The sequence below is a fragment of the Phragmites australis genome, chromosome 3 (genome assembly GCF_958298935.1).
Source record: "Phragmites australis chromosome 3, lpPhrAust1.1, whole genome shotgun sequence".
NCBI classification, from domain to species: Eukaryota; Viridiplantae; Streptophyta; class Magnoliopsida; order Poales; family Poaceae; genus Phragmites; species Phragmites australis.
This window is the reverse complement of record NC_084923.1, coordinates 13,591,774-13,619,753: the sequence shown is the minus strand read 5'-3', so window position 1 is coordinate 13,619,753 and position 27,980 is coordinate 13,591,774. Positions and strand designations below refer to the sequence as shown.

Here is a 27,980-nt window from a genome sequence, read left to right as displayed (position 1 = left end):
TGACTTCATGGGCCAAAAGGCCCAGGTTGTCTTGGGCCACACACGCCAGCATCCCCACCGAGCCAAATGCATTTTTTTAAAACCCTATGTTTCTAACAAATTGCAAGATAGTCCAACTATATAGCACCGTGTATTAGTACTTTTCATGTTTAGGCTCTCGATGTTTATAGTAATCACAAATTGTGTTGTTTATTTTTGTAACTTCATATTCTAGACCCTATTTTTTTAGAATATTATGTAATGCTCAATGTGTTTGCTTCATGCAATCCCTGTAACATGTTACTTTGTTTATGACCGTGCTAATTTTTTGCAATTGAGATTATTTTCTTGCAAAATTACATACTAATTCACCTTAATTAAGCTCAAAGAACTTTTATGCCTAAAAGTGCTTAATTCAAGCAAAATTAAAATGCAAAATCAAATTAAGTGATTACCTCAATTTAATATTTGTGTAACACAAGGTAATGAAACTATAACATCTACTACATATTTGCAGATTATCCACCGTTACTGTGAGATCTATATTTTATCACATTGACTTAATGATTACCTTCAACGTGTTCTTCTAAACATTCTAATTATCATAACACAAGGTAATAGAAATATATGCATCTACTAACAAATGCCAGATTATGCCTTCTATTATTGTGAGATTTACACCATATTTTGTGACTATCTTCAACGTATTAGCTCCACAATCTGAGGTCTACAGTATATAATTCAAGTCTCAAATTGACTCTACATGATTTTGCATTATTTACAACATTACCATGATTCTTCAATTTGTCCAAAGTGTAAATTCATTCAATCATTGGTATTTTTTATAGGACAAAATATCCAACGTTGAGTTAGATGGTTGAAACTATCTAACTTGGACAATGGAGATGAAGATAAGTCTATCGTTCTGCGGACTAATAACGATGATTAATCCTCCTCAAGAAGGAGATCTGTCACTTCTAGATCAAATCAAGTATGAAGCTCTATACTTCATAAGGCGCCATCTTCATCCAGATTTAAATCTGAATACTTGATGGATGAGTATCCATGCGATCTATGAAACTCGCTCAAAGAGTGTTATGAATATAAAAAAAACAGTCATTCTGCCTGAAGCTTAACGCGAGTGGTCTAACAATTGCCTCTAGGATTTTAAATTTATTGGAGAATATAATCATGATGTTCACAAGATCTGCTCTAAATTGCTATTTTGTGACAAAGCTTCCACAGATGAGGAGAAAATTGAAAAAACTTTGTCTACAATGCTTCCTGCTCATAGGGTATTGCAACAACAATACCATGCTAGGAATTACCAGCACTATTCTGAATTAATTCATACTTTACTTTAGGTTGAAAAGTACGATGAACTTCTTTTGAAGAATCATCACCAGTAACTACATGCTCTGCTCCTTTACCTGAAGTTAATTCTAATATTCAGAATACCAAGATGTTCGACGGCAACAAACACCGTCCAAAAAACTTCAAAGGCAATAAGAAGCGTAACAAGAAGTAAAAATTACATGGACACAACAAGGGGAAGGGCATTTCCAAAATCAACAAAGACAAATCTAAAATTTATCGCAAATGTGGTTGCTACAGCCACACAACTAAGAAATGTCACACCCCTAGACACTTAATTGATCTCTATCTCCAGTCCGTTGGACGAAGCCGACCAGCTCAAGACGAAAGATATGAAACACATTTCAATCTTCAACATGATACCACCAGAAAGGTCAGTTGTTCCCAAAGCATTCCTCAAGAACAAGACAACAACATCACTCTGCAGCAGCAAGAGGACTTTTAAGAGCACCGACAACATGATTGTGAAATTTGCTTCCAAAGATTTATTTGGAGACCTCAATTAGCTTCCCAATTAATTAGATATTAATACATATATATGTGTTGCATAGTATTGTAATAGGTTGTTATCATCTTATACTATATTGTATATTTCAATAATGTATCAGCACATTGATACTCAATAAAGTTGTATGTATTCTCTGTATCTATGAAGAATTTCACTTTATATTCTCAATTTCTATATATAGATGCCTACGGGGGACAATCCGATGGAAGAAGAAATATGCTTAGTGGATAGTTGTACAACTAACTCTATACTTAAGGAAATAAAATATTTTTAAACTCTTAAAAAGGGTAAATGAAATATTATGACAATCGTTGGACGCGATGTTATGATTGTTGGCTCTGATCGCGTCATAATCACTCCCCCTATGAGTACTCAAATCACAATCGATGTTGTACTATTGTATCTCGATTCAACTCGTATCCTACTAAGTTATAGAGATATCCATCAAAATAGTTTTCATATCAAAACTTATACTAACAACAAAGAGAAATATCTCCTTATTACCAAAAATAACGGATATGCCAAATAGATACTAAAGAAAATTCCTTATTTATCTTTAGGATTGTGCTATACATATATCAAATCCGTACCATATGTTACGTACAAGGTAATTTTTCAGAATGTAGACACATTCAAAATATGACATGATCGCCTTGGTCATCCTAGCATTGGGATAATGTGGAAAATTATTAGCAATTCAATCTGTCATGGCATGAATACTGCCAAATTTCCCACAACCCTTGGAATTTGTGTTCACTGCATGTGCCACAGAGAAATTGATTTTAAGACTCTCTTACCTTAAAATCTGAGCTAAACCACTCAAATTTTTTGAATACATTTAAGGCAATATATGTGATCCAGTCCAACCATTATCTGAATCGTTCAGGTACTTCATGTTTCTCATTGACACATCTACACAATGATCATATCTATGTCTTTTGTCCACACGAAATCATGCATTACCAAAATAATTACTCTTATTATATTATGAGCATATTATCCTGAACATAGGATACGATCCATTCGAATGGACAATGCGTCTGAATTCACCTTACATGCTTTCAATGATTATTGTATGGACATAGGAATTCAAATATAGCATTCAGTACCATACGTCCATACTCAAAATGTTTTGCCCAAATCACTCATCAAGAGAGTCAAGCTCATCGCACGACTATTATTATATAATTGCAACTTACCAATCTCGTATTGGGGTCATGTAGTCTTACATGCTGCTGACTTAATTCAATTGCAATCAACTGTAATATCACACTGCTTCCTCACTATAGTTAGTACGTGAAAGTCCTCCTAGCATTTCCCATATGTGAAAGTTCAGTTGCGTTGTATATGTATTGATCTCATCACCACAGGGTACATCAATGGGCCCACACTAAAAATTAGGGATCTACGTGAGGTATAACTCTCTGTAAATCATAAAATACCTCGAATCCCTCACATGGGATCTATTTATAGCCTAGTAAGTTGATTATATATTTCATAAGGAGCATTTTCCGGTATTAAGGGGAGATTTCAAGTACTAGAAAGAATGTCAGAAAATCAATTGGAATACCACAAACATTTTCTCATCAGATCCACGTACTCAAGTACCAAAAAGAATGCCAGAAAATCAATTGGAATGCCACATATATTTTCTCATCAGATCCACGTACTCAAGAATCTAAACTCCAACTTTAAAGAATCATAAATTTGTAACATATTGTAAATAACCTGCCAGATGCGTTTACTGATAACAAAGGTGTTACTAAATCCTATATTCCTGGTAGTAATAAGTCACGATGGGTTAGAAACGGTAGATGAAATTTTCATCAATTATATTGATTCTAAAGAATCATTTGATCGAAATACTACAATTGTCGATACTTACTTCTCCTCGAAGATTGCAAATGACCTTCACAATGATCCAAATCCCAAGACCAAGGCAGAGTGCCGCAAGCGCTCAGACTGAGCATAATGGAAGGATGCAATCCAGACATAATTACGCTAACTCTCCAAAAAAGAGGTTCACATCAATAATATCTACTCCTCGTAACATCTTCCTTGTGGGATATAAGTGGATTTCTGTCTGCAAACGGAACAAAAACAGCAAGGTGACGAGATATAAAGCGAGACTTGTAGCACAAGGGTTCACGCAGAGACCTGATATTGATTTTAATGAGACATATTCTTCAGTAATTAATGGAATCACATTCCGATATCTAATTTCATTGACAGTTCAAAATCATCTATCTATATAGGTGATAGATATAGTGACAGAATATCTATATGGGTCGTTTGATTCGGACATATACATGAAGATTCCCAATGGAATCCAAATTCTGAATCCAAACGCAAATTGTAACATGTATTGTGTAAAACTTAAAAAGTGATTATATAGCTTAAAACAGTCGGGAAGAATGTGGTACAACCAACTGAAAGAGTTTCTTCTACAAAAGGGTACTCCAACAATGATGATTGCCCATGTGTTTTCATAAAGAAATCGTTAACAGGATTTTGCATCATCTCTGTATATGTCGATGATCTAAATATCATTGGAAATACAGTAGATATAGATGAATCACACAATCATCTAAAGACAGAATTTGAAATGAAGGATTTGGGTAAAACCAAATTTTATTTGGGTATACAACTCGAGCATCTTCCTTCAGGTATTCTAGTTCACCAACCGCATACCCAGAAAATATTAGAGAATTTCAATATGGACAAATCATATTCATCCAATACTCCCAAGTTGTTCGATCTCTTGATATGAAGAAAAATCTATTTAGACCACAGGAGGAAGGAGAAGAGATACTAGGACCCGATGTTCCTTATATTAGTATCATTAGAGCACTTATGTATCTTGTAAATTATACCAGATCTGATATCATATTTGTAGTGAACTTACTAGCTAGATATAGCGCTACTCCAACTAAACGCCATTGGACGAGAGTCAAAAAAACATCTTTTGATATTTCTAAGGCACTATATATCTTGGTCTTTTCTTTAAAGGAAAACAAGATACAAATATGATTGGATATACTGATGTTGGCTACTTATCAAATCTCCATAATGCTAGATCACAGACAGACATTGTGTTCTTACACGGTAGAATAACCATTTCATGGAAGCCCTCAAAACATATTATAGTGGCTATATCCATAAATTATTCTGAAATAATTGTATTATATGAAGCATCACGTGAATGCGTATAGCTTCATTGAATGATAAACCACATATAACAATCATGTGGTATTAGTTTCATCGAATCACCAACCATTATCTATGAAGATAATTTTGCATGTATTGCTCAAATACAAACATGTTCCATAAAAAGTAATATAACCAAACATATTGCCCTTAAATTATTTTATCATCATGAGTTACAACAAAGAGGAGAGATAAATATCTTGCAAATTAAATCTTATGATAACCTCATAGATTTATTCACAAAGTTATTACCAACTTCGACATTTCAAAAATATGTTCATGGCATTGTATGCGATGACTTCGAGATTTACAAATATCAGAGGGAGCCTGGTCCTAAATTTTTAACCTGTTCATACATTATATTGCACTATTTTCTTTTATGAGTTTTACTTACAAAATTTCTCATAAATAGTTTTTAATGAGGTAATATCTATACAAGGTCATATATCGTATCTCTTGTTTTCCCTACCAAGGTTTTTAAAGGAGGTATATAAGACATATCTATTATTCTCTAAACTCAATTATGTGTTTTTTCCTTTTAAAGATTTTTTTCTTATGAGTTTATAAAAGACAATAATCTATATAACTTGTATCATTTTCTCTTTATTTTCCTATTAAGTTTTAAATGAGTTTTAACAGTACATCACTAATACTCTCCTTATATTTTCTCACATGGTTTTTGGATGAACTCTAAGATGGTATATATACATGAAACAACTTTAATGAAGAGAGAGGTTAGAAACCAAATGATCAAAATCAACCGATCATTAACCAACAACAGTTACCATGTCCCTTAGCGGATAGGCAACCATTCGGGAGGCAGAGGGATGCCTCTGAACAGACATTATTCATCATGTATATATATGAACATTCATCAATCAGAATATACATGATTTCAATCTGTTTTGTCAATTGCCTATTTTACATCGCAATTTACTTTCAACAAATTCTTTCCCTTCGTACTTTACTGATGGTCATCGGCGTCATTAAATCCGAGCTGCGCTCTGTATATACCCCGTCCTACCTTTTTTTTCCTTTCTTTTATTCCCCTTCCTAGTCAGCTCAAATGTGCCATGTTGGACGCCACGTTGGCCACGAAACCATCTGGTACCCTTACGCTACGACCGACGGTTGTTCCATTCCTCAAATCAAACAGCGGCCACGTCCATCGATCAAAACGAATCCTTTCTTCCTTCGTGCCTTCTGTGTGTTTAGCCATTGATCAGGTCGCCCCGTGGATCAAGGTCGGCGAGGCCTAAACAGCTAAAAACCAGGCCGCGGAAAGAACTATCCCGGCGGAGGAGCGGAGCATTGGCGGACCTGATCACATCGGCGGAGGAATCGGAGTTTACATGTGCGATGCAAATTTTCACGTATCAGAGAAATGGTTTTTCATGAATTTATCCCGATTTCTACGGAAACCGAATTCTTTCATGTAAAACTCTTACGAAATTACCATGATTCCATTTACTTTCCAGTCGAATTAAAATAGGCAGGCAAGTTTAGTCACCAAGACACAGGCTAGATCTGTAGAACCTACGTAAACCACTACGAGTCCACGGGCTAGGAAGTAATAATAGGTCATGCATATGGCACAGCGTGACTTTACTCCACTGTGAGGCGTTGGAGTTATATAATCTGATGCTACAGTGAGTTTGTAAACAATAGAACTGCAGAGTTTGTGAACAGTAAAATGTAGACGTGTGTAGCCATTGATCATGCTACTGTTTACCACTCATAAATCACTGTTCCTCCATGATTTCAGATGGGGAGTCAGAGGATTTGAACATCATGCATGCACCAGTCAGTACCTTCGAATCATAAATTTTCTGCAGCCATCAGATCCTCTCGCAGCTCTCGCTGAAACGCATTTACGCCTTCATTCATGGCGCCCATGCCTCCGCCCGTGCGTTGGCAGCAGCAACTGCAATCACCAACCGACCAACGTACTGTAAAAACGTCAGGCTGCTGCAATGCCTCATCGTCCGTACTCTGATACAAAGAAGACTATGATACTGATCGGTATAGACCATTGAGATATGAGGCAACGTGGCGCAGTATAGTATAGTTGTGGTCTTATTGTCGATAAGACCACAACTGGAGAGCTCGGAATTAGCAGGTTATCACTCGGACAGAAACAACAAGTACGCGCAGTGTAATGTTGTGAACCAGAACGAGAGAAAAACCATCATCATGGTCATCTTATGGACTGCGGCTGAGTCAATTCAAAGTTTGGCATCCAACTCAAACATGTCTATTGATTGGTGAAAACCTTGGGTGCGAAAGACGTGTGGGTAGAAGAGCTCGAGGCCGTGCTACTCACCCATAAAAATTCCATGAGGACAACAAACATGGAAGATCATGAGCTAGGTTTGTCGGCTTTTCTCCTTATTTGTGAAGATCGCTGGAAGTAAAATTCCGGAGGATCTACTCAGAAATGGGACAGGCTTCTTCAAAAGCTTGCTGCTCCTTACGACAGAAGTCGAATTCGTTGGTGTAGTAATACATGCAACCAGCATAGTCGTCCATCTCCTTGGGACACTTTTGGTGAAGATCTTTCAACCTGGGAATGGAAACTTGATTCAAAGATGGCACATGAAGGACAAAAGTGATAAGCTTAAACCCACATTGCTCAAATTGGCAGTGCATGGTAAGAAGTGCATGGTCCTACAACCTAAACCATACATGCAAATGCAACTCAAACAAAAGTGATAAAATTTTAAGGCCACCACGTTGTTCAAGTAAATAATGTAGACCAAGAAGTGCACATGACTCAACCAAACATTTTTATTTCAGGAAAGAAATAAACAACAGCTTGTAGTATAACAATTACACAGGAAATAGGCCATGTTACCCCTAAAGAGAATCTCGGGCTGGTTTTTGGGTGAAAATAGATCCACGTCTTACCAAGAAACAACAACAACAAATCCTTTTAGTCGCAAGCAGGTTGGGGTAGGCTAATAACGAGAAATAACCCCCCAAAAAATCTATATCCTGTGGAGTTGCTTATATTATATCGGCTTTAAATGTGTTAGATGTCATCTCCAACTCAATGTTCAGCAATTGCATGTAAGCCAAATCTCGAATCATAGCAGCCACAACATCAACATTTATAAGGTACCATCCTGCTTCTTACATCTGTCCTGCGTGGCTGTGTAACTCATACAAAACAGCTCCTTGAACTGAGCGCCCAAGATGCAAAGCAGCTGCTACAAAGGGGTGTTATGTCACAAAAGTAACCACCCTTTCAACTGTTTGGCGCAATGGACTCACTGAATTTGTAAAAAAGAAAAAAAAAAGGAGGGGGCTAAGGCCTCACTTGAGCATCTGACAAACAGACACTAACGAGTAAAGCAACAAGCCAGTTCAAAATTGACAATTCTTTTCATGTCACTATTACTCATTGCCAGGCTCAATGTTAATGCAATTCACCAAAACATGTCTCCTTCCCCCGTTTTTCTCACTAAATTGCTGGATCAGTGTATTCTGTAATGTAAAAAAGGAAGTCAGTCTGAAGATCAATGATTCTTTAATTTCCACATCATGATACCTTATTAGTGAGAAACATGTCCTCTAGATGTCGGAGGAGATGCAATCACGCAGTTTAGCACGACTGTTGAAGAGGTGCTAATGCCATCTCGCCTTAACACTCAGTGTTGTACATTTGTATTTGTATCATATCTCAGGACAGGTGTGCATCCTTGTAGTATACATCTGTTGAACTTGTTACTATTTGCTTCCAGAGTCGCTTGTAAACATTATATTTCAAATCAGTAGATTAATTTATGGATTTGCCACACAGTTTATATGGTGACTAAACATCCTCTGGCTTTGACTGCACATTCTAATACAGAATGAGTATATATGGTGATCAGATTAGCGAACATAACCTACAGCAAGAAGTGTGAAGAAATATTGTCTTAGCTGCAAACAGCAAATGTCATCATGATGAATGATCAGTTCAACTCAACTAAAGAGCAAAGTGGATGGCAGTTACATGGAAGATCTATTAGTAAAGTGTTTCTTATCCTACCAGTGGAAGAGAAGGTGTTGTGGCATTGTGCACACGACTTGAACCAGTTAGAGCTCTCATCTCACATTTCCAGTTTGGGTTAGTAGCATTGAACTAACCATTGTGACATTATCTATGGTACATAGCAAGTAACAATAAGTCTCACATGGTAAAGGAAGCAGTGCTTTGTATCTGTATTTTGTCTAAAAGTGCAAACTAAAGCACTGTACATCCACATGCAATCTGTACTATTAATCTTGGTTCCGTTAGGGATTTCATTAATCTATTTTGTCCACTAAGAACAATTTGATTATAGTTAGTAAATTACTGATATGAAAACGATGTATATACGAAGCTAGAAGCCTACAGACAGTATGGCACATGCAAACTTGCTGCACAAACGACCATAGCAGAATCAACTGCTATAAGAGACAAAATTAAACAGGTTTCACATAAGTATACCCTTACTGTCTTAGAGACTTGGAACTGAAGAGGAAGCAGATGAGTAAGTTACAATCCCTTATTGGATGCAAAGGAGGACACAATCTTTCCTTTTTAAGATGAAATTCACCTTAAGATACATTTAGTTCATTTTTATGGACGACTCAAAAGCCTAAAAGAGCTAGCTAATCAGTGTGGCACTGTGGCATCACCAATTAATTGATGAACTAGACTACTAGCTAATAACCTCACCAATTTATCCCCATTATTGTGTAATGTGATCTGGAGTCCAATGATGCATCGCATTGTAATTTTGCACCTTTATCAACAATTATCAAATCACTGCTCATGTCATAGCATGTTTGCACAAGATGCAAACTTCACTCGCATGTTTCTTAGAAAATGCTACACAACACTCAATGCAAAACTACAAATTAACCCAATCTAAGCATAAAATTGCATAGCAATGAGCCCTGCATGTAATTGAGCAACAAGTTACCCAAAAAATACGCATTAGTTACCACATACCCAACGCCAATTAGCTATTCACATTTCACTAGCACCATTACTGTTAGAATCTGTCTACCGGCTCGAGTGCCCGGCACTCGATTTTTGCAGTACATGCCCCGACCCCCTCCTTCTCCGCCACTCACTGACGGCGTCGGACGAGCCCTCCAACAAGCCCCTGCCACCGCCACCACCCGCTCCCTCCTCCTTCCTCGCCTCCCATGAGTTTCTCCATTGTGTGTTTGCCACCCACCCCGCCCTCCTTCCCCGTCTCCAGCGGCTCCCTGTTGCCGCCTTCCGCCGAGGCGCCAACCCATCAACTCGTGAAGCCCCCACCCCTACCCCACCGAACCAGTGGTCCTCCGCCTCCCACGGCACCGCCCCGCCCCAACGCCAGCCTGGCCTGCTGCCGGCGACCTTCCCTCTAACCCCAGGGATTTGAGGGAGCCTAGTAAGATCCCGAAGCCCCAACCCCGAACCCTAAATCTTTGCCGGAGGTGGAGAAGAAGAGCCTCGCCGGACACCGTCTCTTCTTCCCAAAAAATCGAGTGTTCCAACGAGCAAATTTTAGGATTCCCTTTACGGTTATAATTATACCTCGTGCAAATGCAACCCCGGGAATGCAAACTTTGCATCACATTTTCGTCACTGCCAAACTACCACTTGCTACCGCACCACTGATCACCCCCAGCACAGTCTAATTGCCCAGGTACAAAATTTACCTGACATAATTAGCAACTTATCTCTGATAGCACCCACAAAAACATCACAAACCCGGAGCACCACAGCCCAAATTAACAAAATTCACCAATAGCAAGTTGGAAGAAATATTCCACGAGCCCGGAGTCCAGGCAGACAGGAAGGGGATCGGACGAAGTGGGGGCAGGAAGGAGAGAGCGCGGTAGGCGAACTCACAGGCTGAGGACGCAGCGCGTGACCTGGCGCCCCTTCTCGAGGCACTTCTCGGGGTTGGGATCCTTCTTCTTGCAGTTGAGGAAGGCGACGTTCTCCGGCCGACACCGGACCGCGATGTGCTTGGACGCTGCCATCAGCACCGACGACGTCGGGATCGGCTCCCCCGAGGCGTCCACCGGCGTGCTGCTCGCCGACATCGCTGCGGGAGCGAGAGGGTCTCGGGGGGGCTCCTGGCCTTGGAGATCTGGGGGGGGGGGGGGGGGAGGTGGGGGAAGCGAGACGGCCAGACCCAGACGGGAAGGGAGAGGGACTGATGGAGGTGGGGTGGAGGCCTGGAGGGGGCGCATCACACTTCGCGTAGGGGCTGAATAGCATTTGTTCGCACACCCCTCCCACCCTCTTTCGCGGCCCGCGAAACAGTAATCATGCGGCCTGCGAAACCTCTCTACCGGCCCAGCTCCTGCCCCCCCCCCCCCCCCCCACGAACCCGCAGCCGACGCCGCATCGAAGCTTCTCCGGCGACCTCTCCCGATAAAAAAAAAAAAAAATTGAATTGTTCCAACCACCAAATCGAATGTTCCAACACCCCCACATCCCCGCTTTCTTCTTCCTGTCTCAGGCATGGCGCGCGGGGAAGCGGCACGGCTGCATAATGTATTTATCTGGGCTCAATTTGTAAGGTTTCTGTGAAGCTCTTAGTGTTGTCCTTCGTCGGATCAGGATCGTATAAGAATCTTACTTATCTAAACGCGTTATCTACGTCAGCCACATGCTTTGTCACCATCCGATCTGAGCAGCACTGATTGAAGTCCCTCCAATATGAAACTGTCATCTGCTCAGTCGCTCGCGCATTCTAGAAAAATTATTCATCGCTCACAGCTCCCGGATAAATTCTTCATCGCCTATGGACTCCACCTTGCGTGATTTCTGAGTTTTCGAGACCAGCTCCTTCCGATCCCAAATCCTCACCGCCACCATCCAGAAGCGAACCCAATTCATCATCCCATCCCAAATCGTCCCGATCCCGAAAAAGAATATTTCTACCATCTAGTCATATAGGATGCCGAAGATATATGATACAAAACTACCATGATGGTATAGCAATATGTCGTGTATATGGACCTCCTGATCTATTCATCACTTTCACATGCAATCCAAAATGACCAGAAATTAAACTCATGTTAGTTGAAGTTCAACAAGTAAATGACAGAGCTGATATTATCATTCGAGTTTTTCACATGTGTTAGAAGAACTTTTAATAGATTTAAGATCATGATCTATATTTTGTCCAATACTTACCCTGCTATACTCAATAGAGTTTAAAAAATACGGGTACCCCATGCACATATTTTACTATAGCTTGATAAGAACTAGATAGAAACCACATGCAAACAAATAGATAGTTTTATCTCTACTGAGATACCTGATCCTAATATAGATCCTTTAGGTTATATACTTATAGCAGAACTTATGATTCACGATCCATGTGGCGAGAAGGATCCAAAATATCCATGTATGAAAAAAGAAAATTGCTCAAAATTCTACTCTAAAGATTTCAAAGATGAAACCATATTTGATAACAATGGTTTTACATTATATAAATGTAAGGAACCATTCAAACAATATTCTAATTAATCATCAGGAGGATCATTAAATATAATCACAACCTCGACGATTATCCAGAATATCATCCCGTTAGTCCCGTCACGTGTTTTGTGCCTAAGATCGGAACACATACCTTTATAACATATAGTATCACAACACAGCTTAAGAAAGAGCAAGTAATTAAATTTATATTACAAGTTCTTAAGTATACAACAAGTTATTACAATTTACAGCAAAAGGAAGTTAGGAGGAGACTAAAACCTGCTCAACTTCTAACCAACAAAAGAAACTAAACTCCTTAGGAGAAAATAAACTCAATTAATGGCTCCTTGGCATACCATTTGTTACATCTTTTCCCTTATCTTTCGATGTTGTGCCTTGTACTTAAGGGGAAGGTTCAAGATTATTTTTTTCTACAGGAGCAAGGGTGATGTTATTTTTCAATCACCTTTTTTTTAAATCAAACGACGAATCTAAGTCGTTCGATCGTAATCAAACGGTCCAAAGACTGTGTCGGTGTATCAGGAACCGGGGGTCCCTGAGTCCCGAGACCAGGCCAGCCGTCCGTCACGTGTCACCATCCCGCGAGGTCCCTCATGCAGAATGAGAAAAATCTAAGTTTCGGGAGAAGGTGCTCGGGGCCACAGCCTCTGGTCCCCGAGCACCCCAGTTCCCCGATGACCCGTAGAGTCCAAGTACCGAGAAGAAAGTGCTCGGGGAGGTACCCGCTCGCCCCCGAGTACCATAGTCCCCCGATGGGCCGAAGAGCCAAGTGCTCGGGAGAGAGTGCTCGGGGCTGCACGTGGCAGCCCCCGAGCGCTCGGTTCCCCGAAGGTTCTACAGAAGTGCTCGGGAGAGAGTGCTCGGGGCTGCACGTGGCAGCCCCCGAGCGCTCGGTTCCCCGAAGGTTCTACAGAAGTGCTCGGGAGAGAGTGCTCGGGGCTGCACGTGGCAGCCCCCGAGCGCTCGGTTCCCCGAAGGTTCTACAGAAGTGCTCGGGAGAGAGTGCTCAGGGCTGCACGTGGCAGCCCCCGAGCACTCGGCTCCCCGAAGGTTCTACAGAAGGGCTCGGGAGAGAGTGCTCGGGGCTGCACGTGGCAGCCCCCGAGCGCTCGGTTCCCCGAAGATTCTACAGAAGTGCTCGGGAGAGAGTGCTCGGGGCTGCACGTGGCAGCCCCCGAGCACTCGGTTCCCCGAAAGTTCGCGTGAGAACACCCGATGCCCCGACGACCCAGAAGGATCTGTCGACGAGGTGTCAACCAGTCAAAGGTCCGAGGCCGCATTTAATGGGCATGCGCGGCCTGACATCCTGACATCATGACATCCCCAACTGCTCCCGCCGCAGTGTCAGTTCCTACCATACTTTGGCAGGGGGGCGTGGGTCCATTAATTGCACGGGTCCCGTCCCGTATCATCCGGAGTATCTTGGGATAACGTTGCCAGGATCAAAGCGTTCCGCCTGCCACCCTGCCCTGGCAGAAGAACAAGACAGGGTGGGCGCGCCGGGTGCCTCTGTGGCCGCCCGGTGGGCCCTCTCAACGGCGCCAGGACGTCCACAGTGACGGGTGGTCGGATGCGCGCCGCGTTTTTCCACCGCCCCTGTCACTTCGCCCAGAGGGAATGATGACGCCTTTCTCAGTCGTGGCGTCTTGGAACTTGAGCCCCCTCTTTCCCATTTGGGGTATGTCGTGGTCGGCGAGCGTATAAAAGGAAGGGATGGATAACACAGGACGTAGGCGCAAAGGAGATCAAGGAAAAAGAGACAGAGACACACGAGAAAACATCCGAAGACAGATCGAGACGATCGAAGACATCATCCGAAGAACACCGCAAGCAAGCTTGAGTAGAGCTAGAGCAAGGGAGCCTCAAGCTCTCAGTTAGACAATATATTCTTGTAACCAGATATACTCCGGAGGGGATTCCCTTCGAGGAAGGATATTGCATCCACACAGGAGTAGGGTATTACGCCCCTGTGCGGCCCGAACCTGTCTAAACTCCAGTGCATTTATTTCTCTTTGCACTAGGTCGACCATCTCCCACCACCGGCCGTTGCATTTATTTCCACTTCCATTTATTTCTCCGACGAACTCATTCAGGATCATCCCCCGGCCGAATCTCTAAAAAGAGGTCTTTCGGGATCCCTGCGACAGGAGTTCATCCTCCGACAGACTGTCTTCAACCTCCCCATCGCTCCCTCGACGCCAACTCACTCTCCCGCCTCCACCTGTCTCGAGCAGTGCACTAACCGAACTCTGCTTGCCCCAGTCCGAGCACCGCCCGCAACATCCCCGCCGCTTCGCCCCCGCACCTGCCTCCTCCGTCAGATCGGTCTCCCTCCCTAGGAGCTCTTCTAAGCCCAAAAGGTAGGAAGTCGCCTCCAAATCAACCCCATCAAGAAACCACTGCTGCCAAAAGATCACCTGATCGCAGATGTCTAAATTTCAGACATGAAGTGTGCAAGAAAAATGTGTCCACATATTAATTGTCAACAATCAGTGCACAATGCGATAACCGAAAGTGTGTGGGGGGAGTAAACAGCATTGTGTAATTTGACAAGACATAAAGGTTGGTTTGAAAAAAAAGGAGAGAACCTGACGGCGCCATGGTTCCTACCATGTCCACCTTGTTTATGGGACAAAATTTGTATCTTTTGGTGCACTATTCACCACGAACATTTAAATTTTGCAATCTCAAATAATAAAGTATAAATCGCAAAACTCTAAAAGGGTGCAAAAACCACTGTGATTTCCATATTCGTCTATGATGGGCCAATCCTTATTTTTCACATGTCTAACGCACTAGCTAAACAATGTTTATGAATGTTTTTATCCCTGATATTCCAAAAGAAACACAAAAGAAATCCGGCATTTTTCAAACCCCAAAAGTAACAGAACTTGTTATTTATTAACATGCTCGGCGTTCAATGCTACTCCTATTTGGATTTGGCAACAGCCCAATTAGAGAGAGAAACACAAAAGGTAATCCGGCATTTTTCACCTAGTCCAACTCACCATCGTGATGCCTCCGACCGCACCTTTGCTCAGACGCGACCGCCCGACCGACGTGCTTTCCGCAGAATCACACCCGTCATTCCCAACAACGAACGGCCAGGATCCTCCGTGAAAAGAGATGATGAGTGTGAAAAGGTCCCCGTGGAAAGAGATTTGGGTACATTCATAAATTCTGTTAATAGTTCCGTCTTTTTACCTGTTGGTAGCAGAGTGGTCACTGCTGGAGTTGCTTGCTCGTGGGGCGTCTCCTTTCAGTTTTGTACGGGTGCTTGGCCCCTGCTGTTGCATGCCAACTATTTGCAGGTGTGCAATGTGATCTCTTGGATATTTAGATGAATGAATGCTCCATAGCTGCTGACAATCCACAAGATATATTTTGATTTAAGGGCTCGAGGTTTTAACCCGAGTTGCATATCTGGCTATTTCACTCCGTGTTTACTCCGCACATCGCTGCAGACAATCAGTTTGACGCAGCAATCTTTATCATTTCAATCACCAGCATGCCTTCACGGTAATTTCCATCACTAGCATGCCTTACAATTTAATTATCTAATCAGTCATTTTAATCTAATTAAAATACTTACTTACTTAATTAAATTAAATTAAAATAGATCTACGGATCGCTTCACACCTATTGCTAAGTGCGCAGCGGTGAAGCACTCAAGCTGCCATGCACGTTGCTGCCCGTGTGCACTGGGGCTCAAGCCAGCGCGTTCCCCGCATAGGCATGCGGACATGCGCTCGTTGGGCGGCGACGGAGGTGGCCCGTGGCCGGCGTGCGTGCGGGCACGGCCACCCCAGCTGAGATCGCAGGCGTTGTGGCCAGCGGGAGACGGCCAGGAGCGCACGCACGCGCAACCGACGGGTCGGCTTGCGTCTGACTCGATCATCACTAGAAGCAACACGGCCCATCTATCCATCCATCACGAACGAATTCACGATGGCACACGCGCACCGATGGCCCGTGTCTTCTACTCCAAGTCACCGGGTGATGATGGTGCTTGCTTGCTTCCCGACGCCGCGATCTGCCCTGCCGCTGTGCTCCACTTCCACCAGTTGAGTTCAGCTCTCCAGGTCAAGCAGCAAGTCGCCACAACGTTATTAGTTCTGTTCCTATCACAGAAAACAAGTCGCGGCGACGTGGAGGTGCCTACCAAACCAAACGCCCCCTCCCGGCACCTGCTTTTGCGGCATTTTCTTAAGCGCAAGCTTGTAACCGGATAATCAAATGGGCTAATGCCTTCGGAGCTCAGCGCTCGTCGCAGCCAAAATGCACCTCACGCACGACTTCCTTCGCTGCAGGGTCGCAGATTCGTTTCGCGTTTACTACCTGACAGGAGTTATCAGGTCCTAATCATAAATAAAACCGCCCTTAATTTCCAGCTGGTAGGTACTAATCATCTGAGACAACTCATCCCAAGAAGATGGGGCAACCAGCCTGATCAACCAGGCGAGGAGAGCTTTCCTCCATGGTTGTCCCTATCGCACGGCCGCGCGTCCCCATCCCCAGCCCTCCACCGTCACTTCTTGTCGCCGCACCTCTCCGAAAGACTACGTCCAGCCAACCGTAGAAACGACTTGCAACTTTGCATGTTCTTCGCGTACACGGTTTATGTAAGTTAATTATCTCTCCTATCTAATACTCATCTATCTGTTAATTTTCTTATATATGTTATGATTTTTTTATTTATCCTTTCAACTTGAATTTTAATGTAAATAAACGATACTAATAAATTATATAACTGTATATGCAGTGAAATTTTCGCTTCCAAACGGCTCGGCACCTCGGCTGCACGGGGATCAGACAAGCGAATTTTTCCGATAAATAAATAAGCATACACAGACCCTGTCTCCCGCGCAATTTGGCCCTCTTGTGCTCGGAAAACGCACATACTCTGATCACACTCCAACGGTCGAGAACATGAGCAATCCGCAGCTAATCCCGTTTGGGTTCGCCCATTGACCACTAGTAGGAGTATTGCGTAGTGAGTACTACTAGTAGCCAGTACTCGTACCATGTGAGCCCTACCCTACATTAATTGTGGATTGTCTCCGGCCATCGAAATTGGAGCGCTGCCGGTGCGGTTTCCAGTCGCGGTCAACCGGCTGAGGCGTCTGCATCGTCTGTGACAGCGGCGGCCTCTCGCTTTCTTCCTTCATCGTCTGGACAGGCACGTCGACAGCGAAGTGTAGCCCAGAGCAGATCTTAGTTACAAGGTGCTCAGGAGTGAGAGACCATGCTACATCGTCTAGAACTATTCTAATGGGTGAACCTTTTCTCATAGGTGGTTATGTACTTGCGTAAGTTCGCCGGCAGCCTGGCACCAATGCAAGCACGTACCTTTCCAAAACCATCGTAGCATGATATCAATGGGTAGAAAATAAGGTTTCACTCAATGCAACAGTAACTTCTGACTTACTGCTTTTACTTTCTCGTAACAGTATAGCTTGTTATCTAAACCTATCAGCCTCCTCTCCGTGCTAACCCGGCTATCTCTCATCGCCCTCCCCTAAACCTTCCTATATGTTAGATCACCACCATCATGACCAGCGACGTTCTTATCGCCTCGTTGTCTCATCCTGCATCCGCCACCACCATTAGATTGGCCTGCCTCATGTAGCCTCCCTTTAAACCTAGAAATAGCAAAATCACACCTAAAAGGTAATTCCTGTAACTAAATCTCGCTGGACTTCATCGACTATAAAAGTTGCTAATTTAGACGATTAGAGTATTTAATAACTATTTGTGTCTGCATAAAACAAAGGTTTTGAAAATTTGCCACAGTAGGGAATGTGTTGTAGTATTTAATAAATATTTGTGTCTGCATAAAGCAAAGGCTCAATAATCTACTGGTGGCAAATTTTCAAAACCTAATGCCGAGACATTTTATTATGAAGGGGACGACCACCTAAGCTCAAACCAGAGCACATCAGTTATTGGGTATCTCTAAGAAACTGGTTTTAACAAGTTTTCTAACTAATTAGGTTTGTTACTTCACTACTTAAATTTTTAAAATGTTGGAGGAGTCTCTTCGTGGTCAAGAAAAAAGACACTTTTATTATGAAATGATTAATTAGCTAACTAAATAGACCTACGAGATATCTGTGAAATGATTACACCAACCAAGCAAACATTTAAAAATAAGAAAAATAAATTAGTGAGAGTCCCTTATATCCTGTTTTTTTTTTCTTGTTTCTAATTCTGTTTTTGCTACTTACAAAAACTAGAACAAACATGATTGAGAAGTAAATTTTAGAGAAGGCAGAAGTTTGCTTATAAATAAAAATAAATTAAAGTTGAGAATCTCGCGAAGAGACTTTTTTTTAAAAAACTATGTACTAAGAAGTTAAATATTTATTGTAGAAGACAACATACTATATAAAAATAGCTTTTTAAACAAACTAAAAATACAACTTTTAAAAAAATACAAAAATAGAAGTTCAAACAAACATACTAGTTGTGTAGTCGCCTTCGTGCTGCCTCCTTTCACTCTCGTCTCCGCCACCTCCGGCCGCTACTTTTTGCCGTCTCCACCGCTTGCCCTTCTTCCTCTCCCAACCAATTGCGCGTTTCCCCCCTCGCGCAGCTCTCTCTCTCTCTCTCTCTCTCTCTCTCTCTCTCTCTCTCTCTCTTCCCGTGACCATCGCCTCAGCCTCCACCTCCTCGGGGTTCCTCCAATCCGTGCCACTGCGCCGCTGCGCTTCTCCTCGCGGCTCGCTCGTGCTGCGGTTTAAGCAAGTAATGGAGCGGCCGCCGCCTCCGAGGCTGCTGCTCCATGTGTTGTTCTTGGTCGCCGTTTATTGGCCGCTCGGGACCGCTGGTTTGGTTTTCGTTACTTGGACTCTGGATTCGTCAGGGTAGTTTAGTTGGGTGTGCATTTGGGCTTATGGTGTTTTGCATTCTTCGTTGGCATCATGGTTTGCAGCAGGGATTGGAGGCCTCGGAGATGGTCCGGAGATCGATGGATCTTCGTTTAGTTCTAGGTGAGTGCGCTCAGATTCTGAGAGTTAGATCTTTAGTTTCTAACTTGCAAGAAATGGGCACAATTCCAGTTTGGTTTCCAACATATGTAATTCATCACGAAATAGTAGTAACAGTAGCAGTGTTTTTGTAGCGACTATCTTTTTCTAGTAAGAATTGGAGTTAGTCTTGTTGAATTCCATTCTTAAAAGAACTTTTGTACTGCTTCTCTTTGCACTGAAGTGGTAGCAAATTTCTAGCATGCATGAATTGTTCAGCGTTTATTTCTGGCACATGTGTTGATTTTAGAAAGCCTTGGAGTGAAAAGTCATCAAGTGCTGGATAGCTAGGTCGTAGAACTCTAGTTGCACCCCTCTTATTTTCAACTTCAATTATAAAACGGAATCGTTAATTCATAAACAATTTTGCAACTATAATAAGAAATTAATCAAAGGAAATTAGTTTCTTGACTGCCATCAACAGAGAAGGCATTTAATTAGCTTTCTAATATAACTGTTCCTTCTCTGGGAATTTCAGAAGGCTGCTGCAGATTGGTGGTGGAAACGAAGGTGGCCTATTTCTTTTCCCCCACACAAGAGCTCTCTCACACAAGAACAGACCGCATAGAAAAGCTTCGACATCAGCACCTGCACCAGTGTCTGCTCTATCACCCTCACCATTCATATCCCCACCAGAAGGCTCACCCTCACCATCGCCATATGCTTCACGACCCATGCCACACGGGTCTCCTTCACACCATCATCCGGCTGTAGTCCCTCCACCTTTGGTTAGGCCTAGGCCTACAACTAGGCAAGCTGAGCATGGCCATTCAGCTGAAACTCGAGGTCATTCTTTGCATAAACATTCCTGGACAACCTATAGTTCAGTCGTGGCAGGGATTGCTGTTTCCCTTTTAGTAGTATTGGCAGCTGGTGTTCTCTGCTTCCGAGCTAAGAGAATGGGAACTGTAAGGCCATGGGCGACAGGTCTTAGTGGACAATTGCAGAAAGCTTTTGTAACTGGTATGCTTTCTTCCTACCTATGTATACACTGTATCTGGGGGACTATTCTTTTTGTTTTAGAGATGGGGCTTTTGCCCCTGCCTTTCTTGAAGGCTTGACTATTCTAATTTTACATCACAATACAATCATATTTCTAGGTGTGCCTGCACTGAAACGATCAGAGCTGGAAACAGCATGCGAGGATTTCAGCAATATAATTGGTTCTACATCTAGCTGCATGCTGTACAAGGGAACTTTATCCAGTGGAGTTGAAATTGCAGTGGCCTCAAGCTTGGTAACATCTGCAAAGGATTGGTCGAAAGAAAGTGAATCACAGTACAGGAAAAAGGTAGTATTGTACAGTTATCTTCAGTCCGTACAGACGTAACTTTGCTGAATTTTTATTTGATTCAAATGATAATGGTTTCAGATCACAAATTTGTCCAAAGTAAGCCACAAAAATTTTATGAACTTGCTTGGCTACTGTGAGGAAGAGCGCCCCTTTACCAGAGTGATGGTATTTGAATATGCTCCAAATGGGACACTTTTTGAGCATCTCCACAGTAAGTACATTGTTATCATGAGTCTATCAGTTTCTTCTATCAAAAACCCGTTTTCTTCAGTCTGTACAATTTTATGCAAATAATGTTATAACGTGAACAATTGTTAACATTTCTATAAATCGTCAATAGCCCAATGTAACTTTACATTAAAGATCCTAACTGATAAACTCTGCCTAGCTATTTAGTGGGGAGATGTCAACAGTGTTTTGAGTCATGTCTTGCTAGTTCATAAGATATGGGTGCATATGTGCGCCATTTACATGTCTGCGTATGCTATATCTGATAGTAATCTGAAGTTTCTGTATTGTTGATCTTTGTATCAACGTTTGACAATGTCATCCTGATTCCATTTCAGTTAGGGAAACGGAGAAGCTTGACTGGATGACGCGGCTCAGGATATCGATGGGAATTGCTTACTGTATTGAGCACATGCATCAGCTTAAAGCACCAGTTGTGCTTGGGAATTTTGACTCGACTACAATCTACCTTACTGATGACTTTGCTGCAAAAGTCTCAGATCTTGAATTTTGGAATGATGCAAAGGGACCTAATTCAACTAACGGTGACCTCACTTCCTCATCGGACCTGGAGAACATTGTGCATAAGTATGGCATAGTGTTGCTGGAAATATTGACTGGACGACTTCCCTATTCTGAGGAGGATGGGCCACTGGAACAATGGGCGTGTCGCTACTTTGACGGTGAGATGAGTCTTGTGGAGCTGATTGACCCTAGCATCAGCTCCTTCCCTGAAGATGCTGCGCGTGCGCTTTGCGAAGTTGCTAGGTCCTGCATTGATCCAGATCCAAAGAAGAGACCTCGGATGGCAGAGGTTGCAGCTCGGATGAGAGAGATCACCACGCTGGGGCCTGACGGAGCAACTCCTAAGGTGTCACCGCTATGGTGGGCTGAGCTTGAGATCATGTCTTCTGGGAGCTAAGTTGGCTGCACGCGAGATGATATTATGTCTCCCAGTGTGACCGAAAATTCTTTGATCTGTTGGTTGCTTCTAATCTTATTTGTGCAATTGTTGATTAGGTAGAAGATGGTTGGAATTTGTCACGTGTGCAAAATTGCAAATAGGGAGCGGTATTGTACATGTAAAGAAGGTTAACATCACAACAAGCTGATACGCAGACATTTCAGTCAAGTGAGCAATAGAAAGGATGTGTGACTTGCTTTGCTGCAGTAGCTCTTTGGCACTTCCTACTGGGATAGAAAAATGTCAATTCCTTGCGATTCCAACATTCATGACTGAAAATGCCAAATTTCAACCCACCCAAATGGAAACAAATAACGACATTTTTGGCGTAAAGAAACAACATTTCCACTTTGGAGTTGTGGGACCATCTCACATGGAGAAAGGATCCCTCCAAAAATAGGTGTAAGCTGCTTGGTGTGGCGAGGACACGGTATTCTTTAGTAAAAGGCGAAAGAATAGTTCGCTTTGTGCTCACCACGCAGCTGCATGCTTTGAGACATTGGGCCTGGTTTTTGTTTTAAAGAACTCCCGGTGGAGATGATTCTAGAGCTTAGCGGTATGGGACTAAACTTATGGTATCTAATCTGGTGGGCCTAATATAAACCATATATTGGTTCAATGCTGACCCTGGGCCAATCCAGTATTTACCAAACAGATCACTGAATACATGCGTGACGCGTGCACATTTCGACTGAAGATAAAACAGTGTAGTTGTGGACACGAACATCTCGAGTCTGACTAAGATAAGCTACCCAGATTTGGAATGCAGTAGAATATAGATGTTCTGGACCCTGGAGACGGCCAGACGTGGTGGCCATGTAGGAACCACAACTCACATCACTAACACAATTTGCTGCAGAAATAAAGTAGAGAGAATCTTGCCTTCGCTGCATTACTTTAAAAACTCAATTTCTTTGTGATCAGTCGTGCCTCCAGATGCACATCAGAAGGCGTAAAAAAAAAGGGAGAAAAAGAGAACGATCATGCTTGCTGTCCTGTCTCTCTTTAACTCGTTCTTCCTCTCTTCTGGAGCTGTTGGTTATCTTCAATCTTGATGTACATATGAGATGCTTTTGTCACTTGCACACTCTACCTTAAACAGCACATGCTCATCTGCTGTGGTTCTCGCTCATGGCGGTGCCTTCCAGCTAACATGATCAAGCGTCGTATACTTAGACGTGTGTGTGTGTACGTTCGGGTGCTCCTGCCTCGCTGATCTCCAGTGCTTCTGCTTCCACCAATCCCGGGAGAGAAGAATCGTCTCATCATTCTGCCTCGCAAAAAAATGCAGCTGAATCAACGACGAGGAGGACGGCGATCGAGCGCGCAGCTGGCTAGCTCTGCGGTTCGGCCTTCATGGACGCTTTGCTGTACAGCTCCAGGGTGTCGCCGTGCGTCGGGTCCAGGCACAGCGCGGCCTCGCAGTCCCTCAGGGTGCTCGCGTTGTCGCCCATGGAGTCGAAGAAGGCTGCGCGGAGATGGAGCAGTTGGAGGTCTGGCTTGAAAGCTATTGCCCGCGAGAGCTCTGAGACCGCCTCCTCTTCCTTGTTCTCATCCATCAGAACTGGAAGAATAAAAAGAAGGTTACATGAGTGTTACGGTATAGCACTGAATGAACACAGAGCATACAAAGCCTCAACTTGAACATTTCTAATGCACATCTCAACTTGAACAGAGCATACAAAGCCTCAACTGGAGCAGGTGTGTTGGCATGTGCATCAAAACTGTTATTGTACCAGGGTTGACACTTCACATTGTTGGGATTGAAAGAACATCCATATGATGCAGAATCATATAGACCGTAAGTCCGTAAGATGATTTTCTAATTCTATTTTATTGCAATGGAGAACTTTTAATACTTTTTTTTAAGAAGAACTACGGCAGGCTTAACGCCGACCTGAACAGCTTTATAGATACGCAAAGTTTGAGCATACAAGATTTGCGAAGGTTAGGGTAGGGAGGGAGGTTGGGACAAATCACTCTATTACATTAACTAAATTTTCACTCCAAAATGTAACAATCAATTACCTTTCCCATACATTTCTTAAATATATATCACTGGATCGCAATTTGTATCACCTATAGTTCTTATCAATTATCATACTAAACTTGACAGCATGCAAGCATTCCAATGTGTTTAGCAAGAATACTGCAAGCAGTCCATGTAAAATGTCAGGTATACTCACCAGCAGCTCTATATCTGTAAGGATAAGTCCTTGTAGGATCCAAAAGTGTCGCTGTATTCAGATCGTCTCTCGCAACATCGCGCTCAGCATACTCTGACCGTTTTTCATATGCTGATGCACTGTTTGTAGCTATTTTTATGAGTTTTGACATCTCATCAAATGCAACCGGTTTTCTATTCTTCAAGTAATGGACACGTGCTAGACCCTGATGCGCTCGTGTATGCTTTATGCTCAGTGCTATACCATAGCACTCAGCTGCCTCATCCAGCATATCACAATCGACATATATGCTCCCCATGTTGTTGTATGCCTGAAGAATGAAACCTGTGAGCACAAACAATTAACAGAAGTCATGCAAAGAGTCACGAATGATTCTTACTTGCCCCTTGCGAAGGTTATCAGATGCACAACTGTTAGCATGCTCCAGAAGCTGCACAACAGAAAGTGCAGATTCTGTGTGGAGGCTAGAATCTCCTAAAGCATACGCCTTCAGAAAAAAGGCTTCGAATGACCTTTGAAGGCTAATTGACTGCTCAGCCTTGGCTAGTGCTTCGTCCCGGTGTCCACTATCATATAAAATCCATCCTTCATATACAAGCCTCTCATGCTCATGGAGTGAACAGTTCCGGGCAAATCGCAAACTACGCATGGCAGCCTTCTGACAATTTAGCCTACAATGTATAAGAATACAACAACAACAACAACAAAAAGAGTTAAGACTCTGGATCCAACAAACAATAAAAACATCTCTCACTTGTTCTCTTTTTTTTCAAAGAAGTTCTCCCCACTTTACATGGAATCCATAATTATAGGATCACTATAGGTTAGCTGCGCCTCTACTCAGACAGTATCAGAATTCAGAAATGCAAGCTGATGAACAATGCAATAGACTAATATAAGTGTACAACTTAAAGTTCCCCAAGTTAGATACCAAGTTAGATATGATCTTTCCAAGAATTCTAAACACTGGCCCTCCATTAATTTTTGGATTTAGTAAACATTGCTCACATGAACCTGAAGTTTGAAATAGGATTTGTTCTCGGCAAAATGAAAGGAGAGAGATACACCTCAACAGGAGAAGTGATTGCCGAAACCGCAAACTGCTGTTTCCGGATTCCCTGGTGAGCATCTGCTGGACAACTGCTAGAGAGCCGATGTCATCCACCGCCGACCACCGATCATACAGCTGCATCCAGCAGTCTGCCATATCCCACTGCTGCACCTGCCCTCGGAGGAGCTCAATCAGCTGTTCCCCGTGCATTTTCCCATGGAACATCATGTAAGTTGGATCCAACGTCAATATCACCCTGACATCCTGCACTGCTGACTCGTATTCCTCAAGTGCAAGGTAGAACCACGCCCGGAGCTCAAGGCAATCGGTCACCATCTTGAAACCGAGGACCTTGCTGATCTCTGCGATCCCCGACTCAATGTTGTCCTCCTCCAACAACGCAACAGCACGATACTTGTATGGGTAGGTCAGCGTCGGGTCGAGCTCCGTCGCCGTCTGGAGATCAGGCATCTTCTCCTTGCCGACACAATACAGCGAACGTTCTTGGTACATCCATCCGGCAGGCTCGTCGTATTCGCCGACAACACTGTTCATCAGCTTGTATGCAGAGTACTTGTGCCCGCGCTTGTACTTGGCACGCGCCACTCCGGCGAGCGAGTAGACATGGCCCTCGGCAACGGCATCCTCGAACCAGCCCTGCGCGTCCTCAAACTCGCCGCGCTGCAGCATCACGCACCCGAGCTGGTGCAATGCCAGCTGCTTCTGCCATGGCAGCTCCGCACATTCACACAGCCTCTCCAACAGCATCACGGTGGTGTTCGACCTCATGTCCTGCTCCATGGCAACGTAAGAGAGGAAGTAGTACAGCGCGAAGGACGCGTTACCGGCAATGTCAAGGCACTCTCGGCCCTCCGGGCTGCAGAGCAGACGCGCGATGTCCGGGTTGGTGAGGGACTTGGGGAGCTCCCGCAGGAAGGCCTGAAGGCAGGCGGCGACGAGGAGGTGGGCGGCCTCCTCGAGACCGAGGTCGATGAGGGAGAGGGCGTCGTCGGCGCCGCGCACCATGGCTGCGAGCTTGTCGTCGCAGGCCGCCTTGAGGCCCTCGCAACAGAACTTGTTGGAGAAGGCGAGAAGCTCGGAGATGGTGTCGGGCGGGAGGTCGTCAATGCGGCCGTGGCGGCTGTAGGCGGCGACGGCGCGCATGCCGCGCGGCGTGATGCCGTCGCGGGTGAAATCGATGCGGTCGCGATGCGCCTCGGCGAACCCGCCGTAGAGGAGCGTGTTGAGCGGCTTAGAGAGTGCGGCGATGCACGAGCGCTCGCACGCCACCTCCTCCTCGCCGATGACGAACCACAGGTCATTGGTCTCCGCCTCCTCTTCCTCTCCCACCTGGTACGCGGCGCCTGACGTATTGCGCCTGAGGCGGTGGGGTGGAGGCGAGGCGGGAGGAGGCGGCAGGCGGCGACACGGGCAGACCGGGTCCACACCGGAGGACATCCCCGCGAAGACCGTGGCGCGGGGGCACTCGAGGAGAGGGGTCGTCGCGGTGCAGGGAGCGAGCGGTGTCGGCGTCGGGTCGAGCTCGTCCTCGCGGCGCTCGTACCGGAGCCATGCGGAGAGCACGACGCGCCGATGCGGATCGTCCGCGTGGACGCGCGCCGTCCGCAGCGACTGCCGGAGCAGCCGGGCGTCCCCGATCGAGTGGAACAGCGCGTGCTGCTCCAGGTAAACGTCGCAGAGGCCATGGCCGCCTTCCGCCGAGGACGAGACCCGCCGGAACGACGCGGCGAGCGCCGCGACGTGGTCGACGGGGTGCAGGCACGTGTCCAGGGCCGGCTCGAGCGCCTCGGCGACGGGGAGGCCGCACGGCAGGTGCGGCTCGGCCGCGAAGGCCCCCGACGTGGACGGCGCTGCGTGAGGGTAGTACAGTGACGCGGACCTGAGGGAGAAGCTCTTCGGCGGGGGTGGAGGCGGCGGCCTGCCGCTGCCACCGGCATCCCCCGAGCCGGACGTGGACGTCGCCCCGACGGAGCTGAAAGCGTAGAGTTGCGCCGCCTTGCACCCCTCGATCAGCTTCAGGCTCCGTATCGTCGTCAGGAAGTTGTTCGTCATGGTGAATTCCGGCAATCCTCCTCCTCTCTTCGTCCTCGCGGCGACGATCATAACAGAGCGGGAGTTTCCGGCGGAACGGCTCGTGCGCGCGCGCCTCGCCTCCGCCCTCCCGCGCGGCCGCGCGTCCCCGCAGTGCGCCCGGGCGTGACCTGTTAATGCCGTTGGTTGCGGGGGCGGCGGGAGAGGGCCGGACGCGGGGAGACGGGGCGCTTCGTTGGGAACGGAGGGGGAGGGAACCGAGGAAGCCGGGGCTCCGTAGCTGTCGTGTAGACAAAACGGGTATTTTGTGAGGTTCAACCTTATAAAATTTCCTTTCCTCTTTCACCTGAGCATTTGGATCACGGAATGAGTAGTTGAGATGAGGGTCTCGCGCTCTTTTATGAGGTCGGACCTCATAAAAGACCCGCTTTCTCTACACGACACGTGTCTATACTCTCTCTCCACTCCCCTCTCTCTCACCTGAGCCTTTGGATCACGGGATGAGTGATTGAGATGAGGGTCTCACGCTCTTTTGTGAGGTCGGACCTCATAAAATTTCCTTCCGAGAGAGAGGGGAGTGGAGAGAGAGAGTATAGACACGTGTCGTGTAGAGAAAGCAGGTCTTT

At 44.6% G+C, this 27,980-nt stretch overlaps 3 protein-coding genes and 1 non-coding gene across 7 annotated transcripts; 1 reads left to right on the top strand and 3 right to left on the bottom strand.

Moving 5' to 3' along the window:
- Window positions 1-7,244: 7,244 nt before the first annotated feature.
- Window positions 7,245-11,286, bottom strand: LOC133912283 (NADH dehydrogenase [ubiquinone] 1 alpha subcomplex subunit 8-B-like). The gene is made up of 2 exons (XM_062354943.1): window positions 10,944-11,286; window positions 7,245-7,631 (listed from the first exon to the last, which is right to left on the bottom strand). Exons 1-2 carry the CDS (start codon window positions 11,138-11,140, stop codon window positions 7,496-7,498), a joined length of 333 nt encoding a protein of 110 aa, XP_062210927.1. The 5' UTR covers window positions 11,141-11,286; the 3' UTR covers window positions 7,245-7,495.
- Window positions 11,287-19,041: 7,755 nt separating this feature from the next.
- Window positions 19,042-22,271, top strand: LOC133912281 (probable inactive receptor-like protein kinase At3g56050). 4 transcript variants are annotated; one of them, XM_062354940.1, is made up of 6 exons: window positions 19,042-19,380; window positions 19,489-19,544; window positions 20,050-20,542; window positions 20,680-20,870; window positions 20,952-21,084; window positions 21,440-22,271. In XM_062354940.1, exons 1-6 carry the CDS (start codon window positions 19,302-19,304, stop codon window positions 22,021-22,023), a joined length of 1,536 nt encoding a protein of 511 aa, XP_062210924.1. In that variant the 5' UTR covers window positions 19,042-19,301; the 3' UTR covers window positions 22,024-22,271. The 4 variants fall into 4 exon arrangements, with proteins under 4 accessions (XP_062210924.1, XP_062210923.1, XP_062210926.1 ...); XM_062354939.1 differs by having other exon boundaries at window positions 19,486-19,544; XM_062354942.1 differs by having other exon boundaries at window positions 19,043-19,380; window positions 19,489-19,543; window positions 20,058-20,542.
- A 160-nt stretch (window positions 22,272-22,431) lies between these two features.
- On the bottom strand, window positions 22,432-22,549 carry LOC133913871 (U5 spliceosomal RNA). Its single transcript, XR_009909112.1, has one exon. It is a non-coding gene; the product is annotated as a U5 spliceosomal RNA (small nuclear RNA).
- A 312-nt stretch (window positions 22,550-22,861) lies between these two features.
- LOC133912280 (ethylene-overproduction protein 1-like) lies at window positions 22,862-27,656 on the bottom strand. The gene is made up of 4 exons (XM_062354938.1): window positions 25,319-27,656; window positions 24,631-24,922; window positions 24,252-24,561; window positions 22,862-23,629 (listed from the first exon to the last, which is right to left on the bottom strand). The coding sequence occupies exons 1-4, from the start codon at window positions 27,424-27,426 to the stop codon at window positions 23,400-23,402; spliced, it is 2,940 nt and encodes a 979-aa protein (XP_062210922.1). The 5' UTR covers window positions 27,427-27,656; the 3' UTR covers window positions 22,862-23,399.
- Window positions 27,657-27,980: the final 324 nt, after the last annotated feature.

What these genes read in the sequence shown, in the direction of transcription:
- LOC133912280 (XM_062354938.1), bottom strand. Translation starts at nt 27,426, where the DNA reads ATGATCGTCGCCGCGAGGACGAAGAGAGGAGGAGGATTGCCGGAATTC. An exon ending in CAATCACTTCTCCTGTTGAG is followed by an intron (nt 24,923 to 25,318) that starts GTGTATCTCTCT and finishes TATACATTGTAG; the next exon opens with GCTAAATTGTCAGAAGGCTG. An exon ending in ATAACCTTCGCAAGGGGCAA is followed by an intron (nt 24,562 to 24,630) that starts GTAAGAATCATT and finishes TTCATTCTTCAG; the next exon opens with GCATACAACAACATGGGGAG.
- LOC133912281 (XM_062354939.1), top strand. Translation starts at nt 19,302, where the DNA reads ATGGAGCGGCCGCCGCCTCCGAGGCTGCTGCTCCATGTGTTGTTCTTG. An exon ending in GCAGAAAGCTTTTGTAACTG is followed by an intron (nt 20,543 to 20,679) that starts GTATGCTTTCTT and finishes TCATATTTCTAG; the next exon opens with GTGTGCCTGCACTGAAACGA. An exon ending in AATCACAGTACAGGAAAAAG is followed by an intron (nt 20,871 to 20,951) that starts GTAGTATTGTAC and finishes TAATGGTTTCAG; the next exon opens with ATCACAAATTTGTCCAAAGT.
- LOC133912283 (XM_062354943.1), bottom strand. Translation starts at nt 11,140, where the DNA reads ATGTCGGCGAGCAGCACGCCGGTGGACGCCTCGGGGGAGCCGATCCCG. An exon ending in ACGCGCTGCGTCCTCAGCCT is followed by an intron (nt 7,632 to 10,943) that starts GTGAGTTCGCCT and finishes TTCCATTCCCAG; the next exon opens with GTTGAAAGATCTTCACCAAA.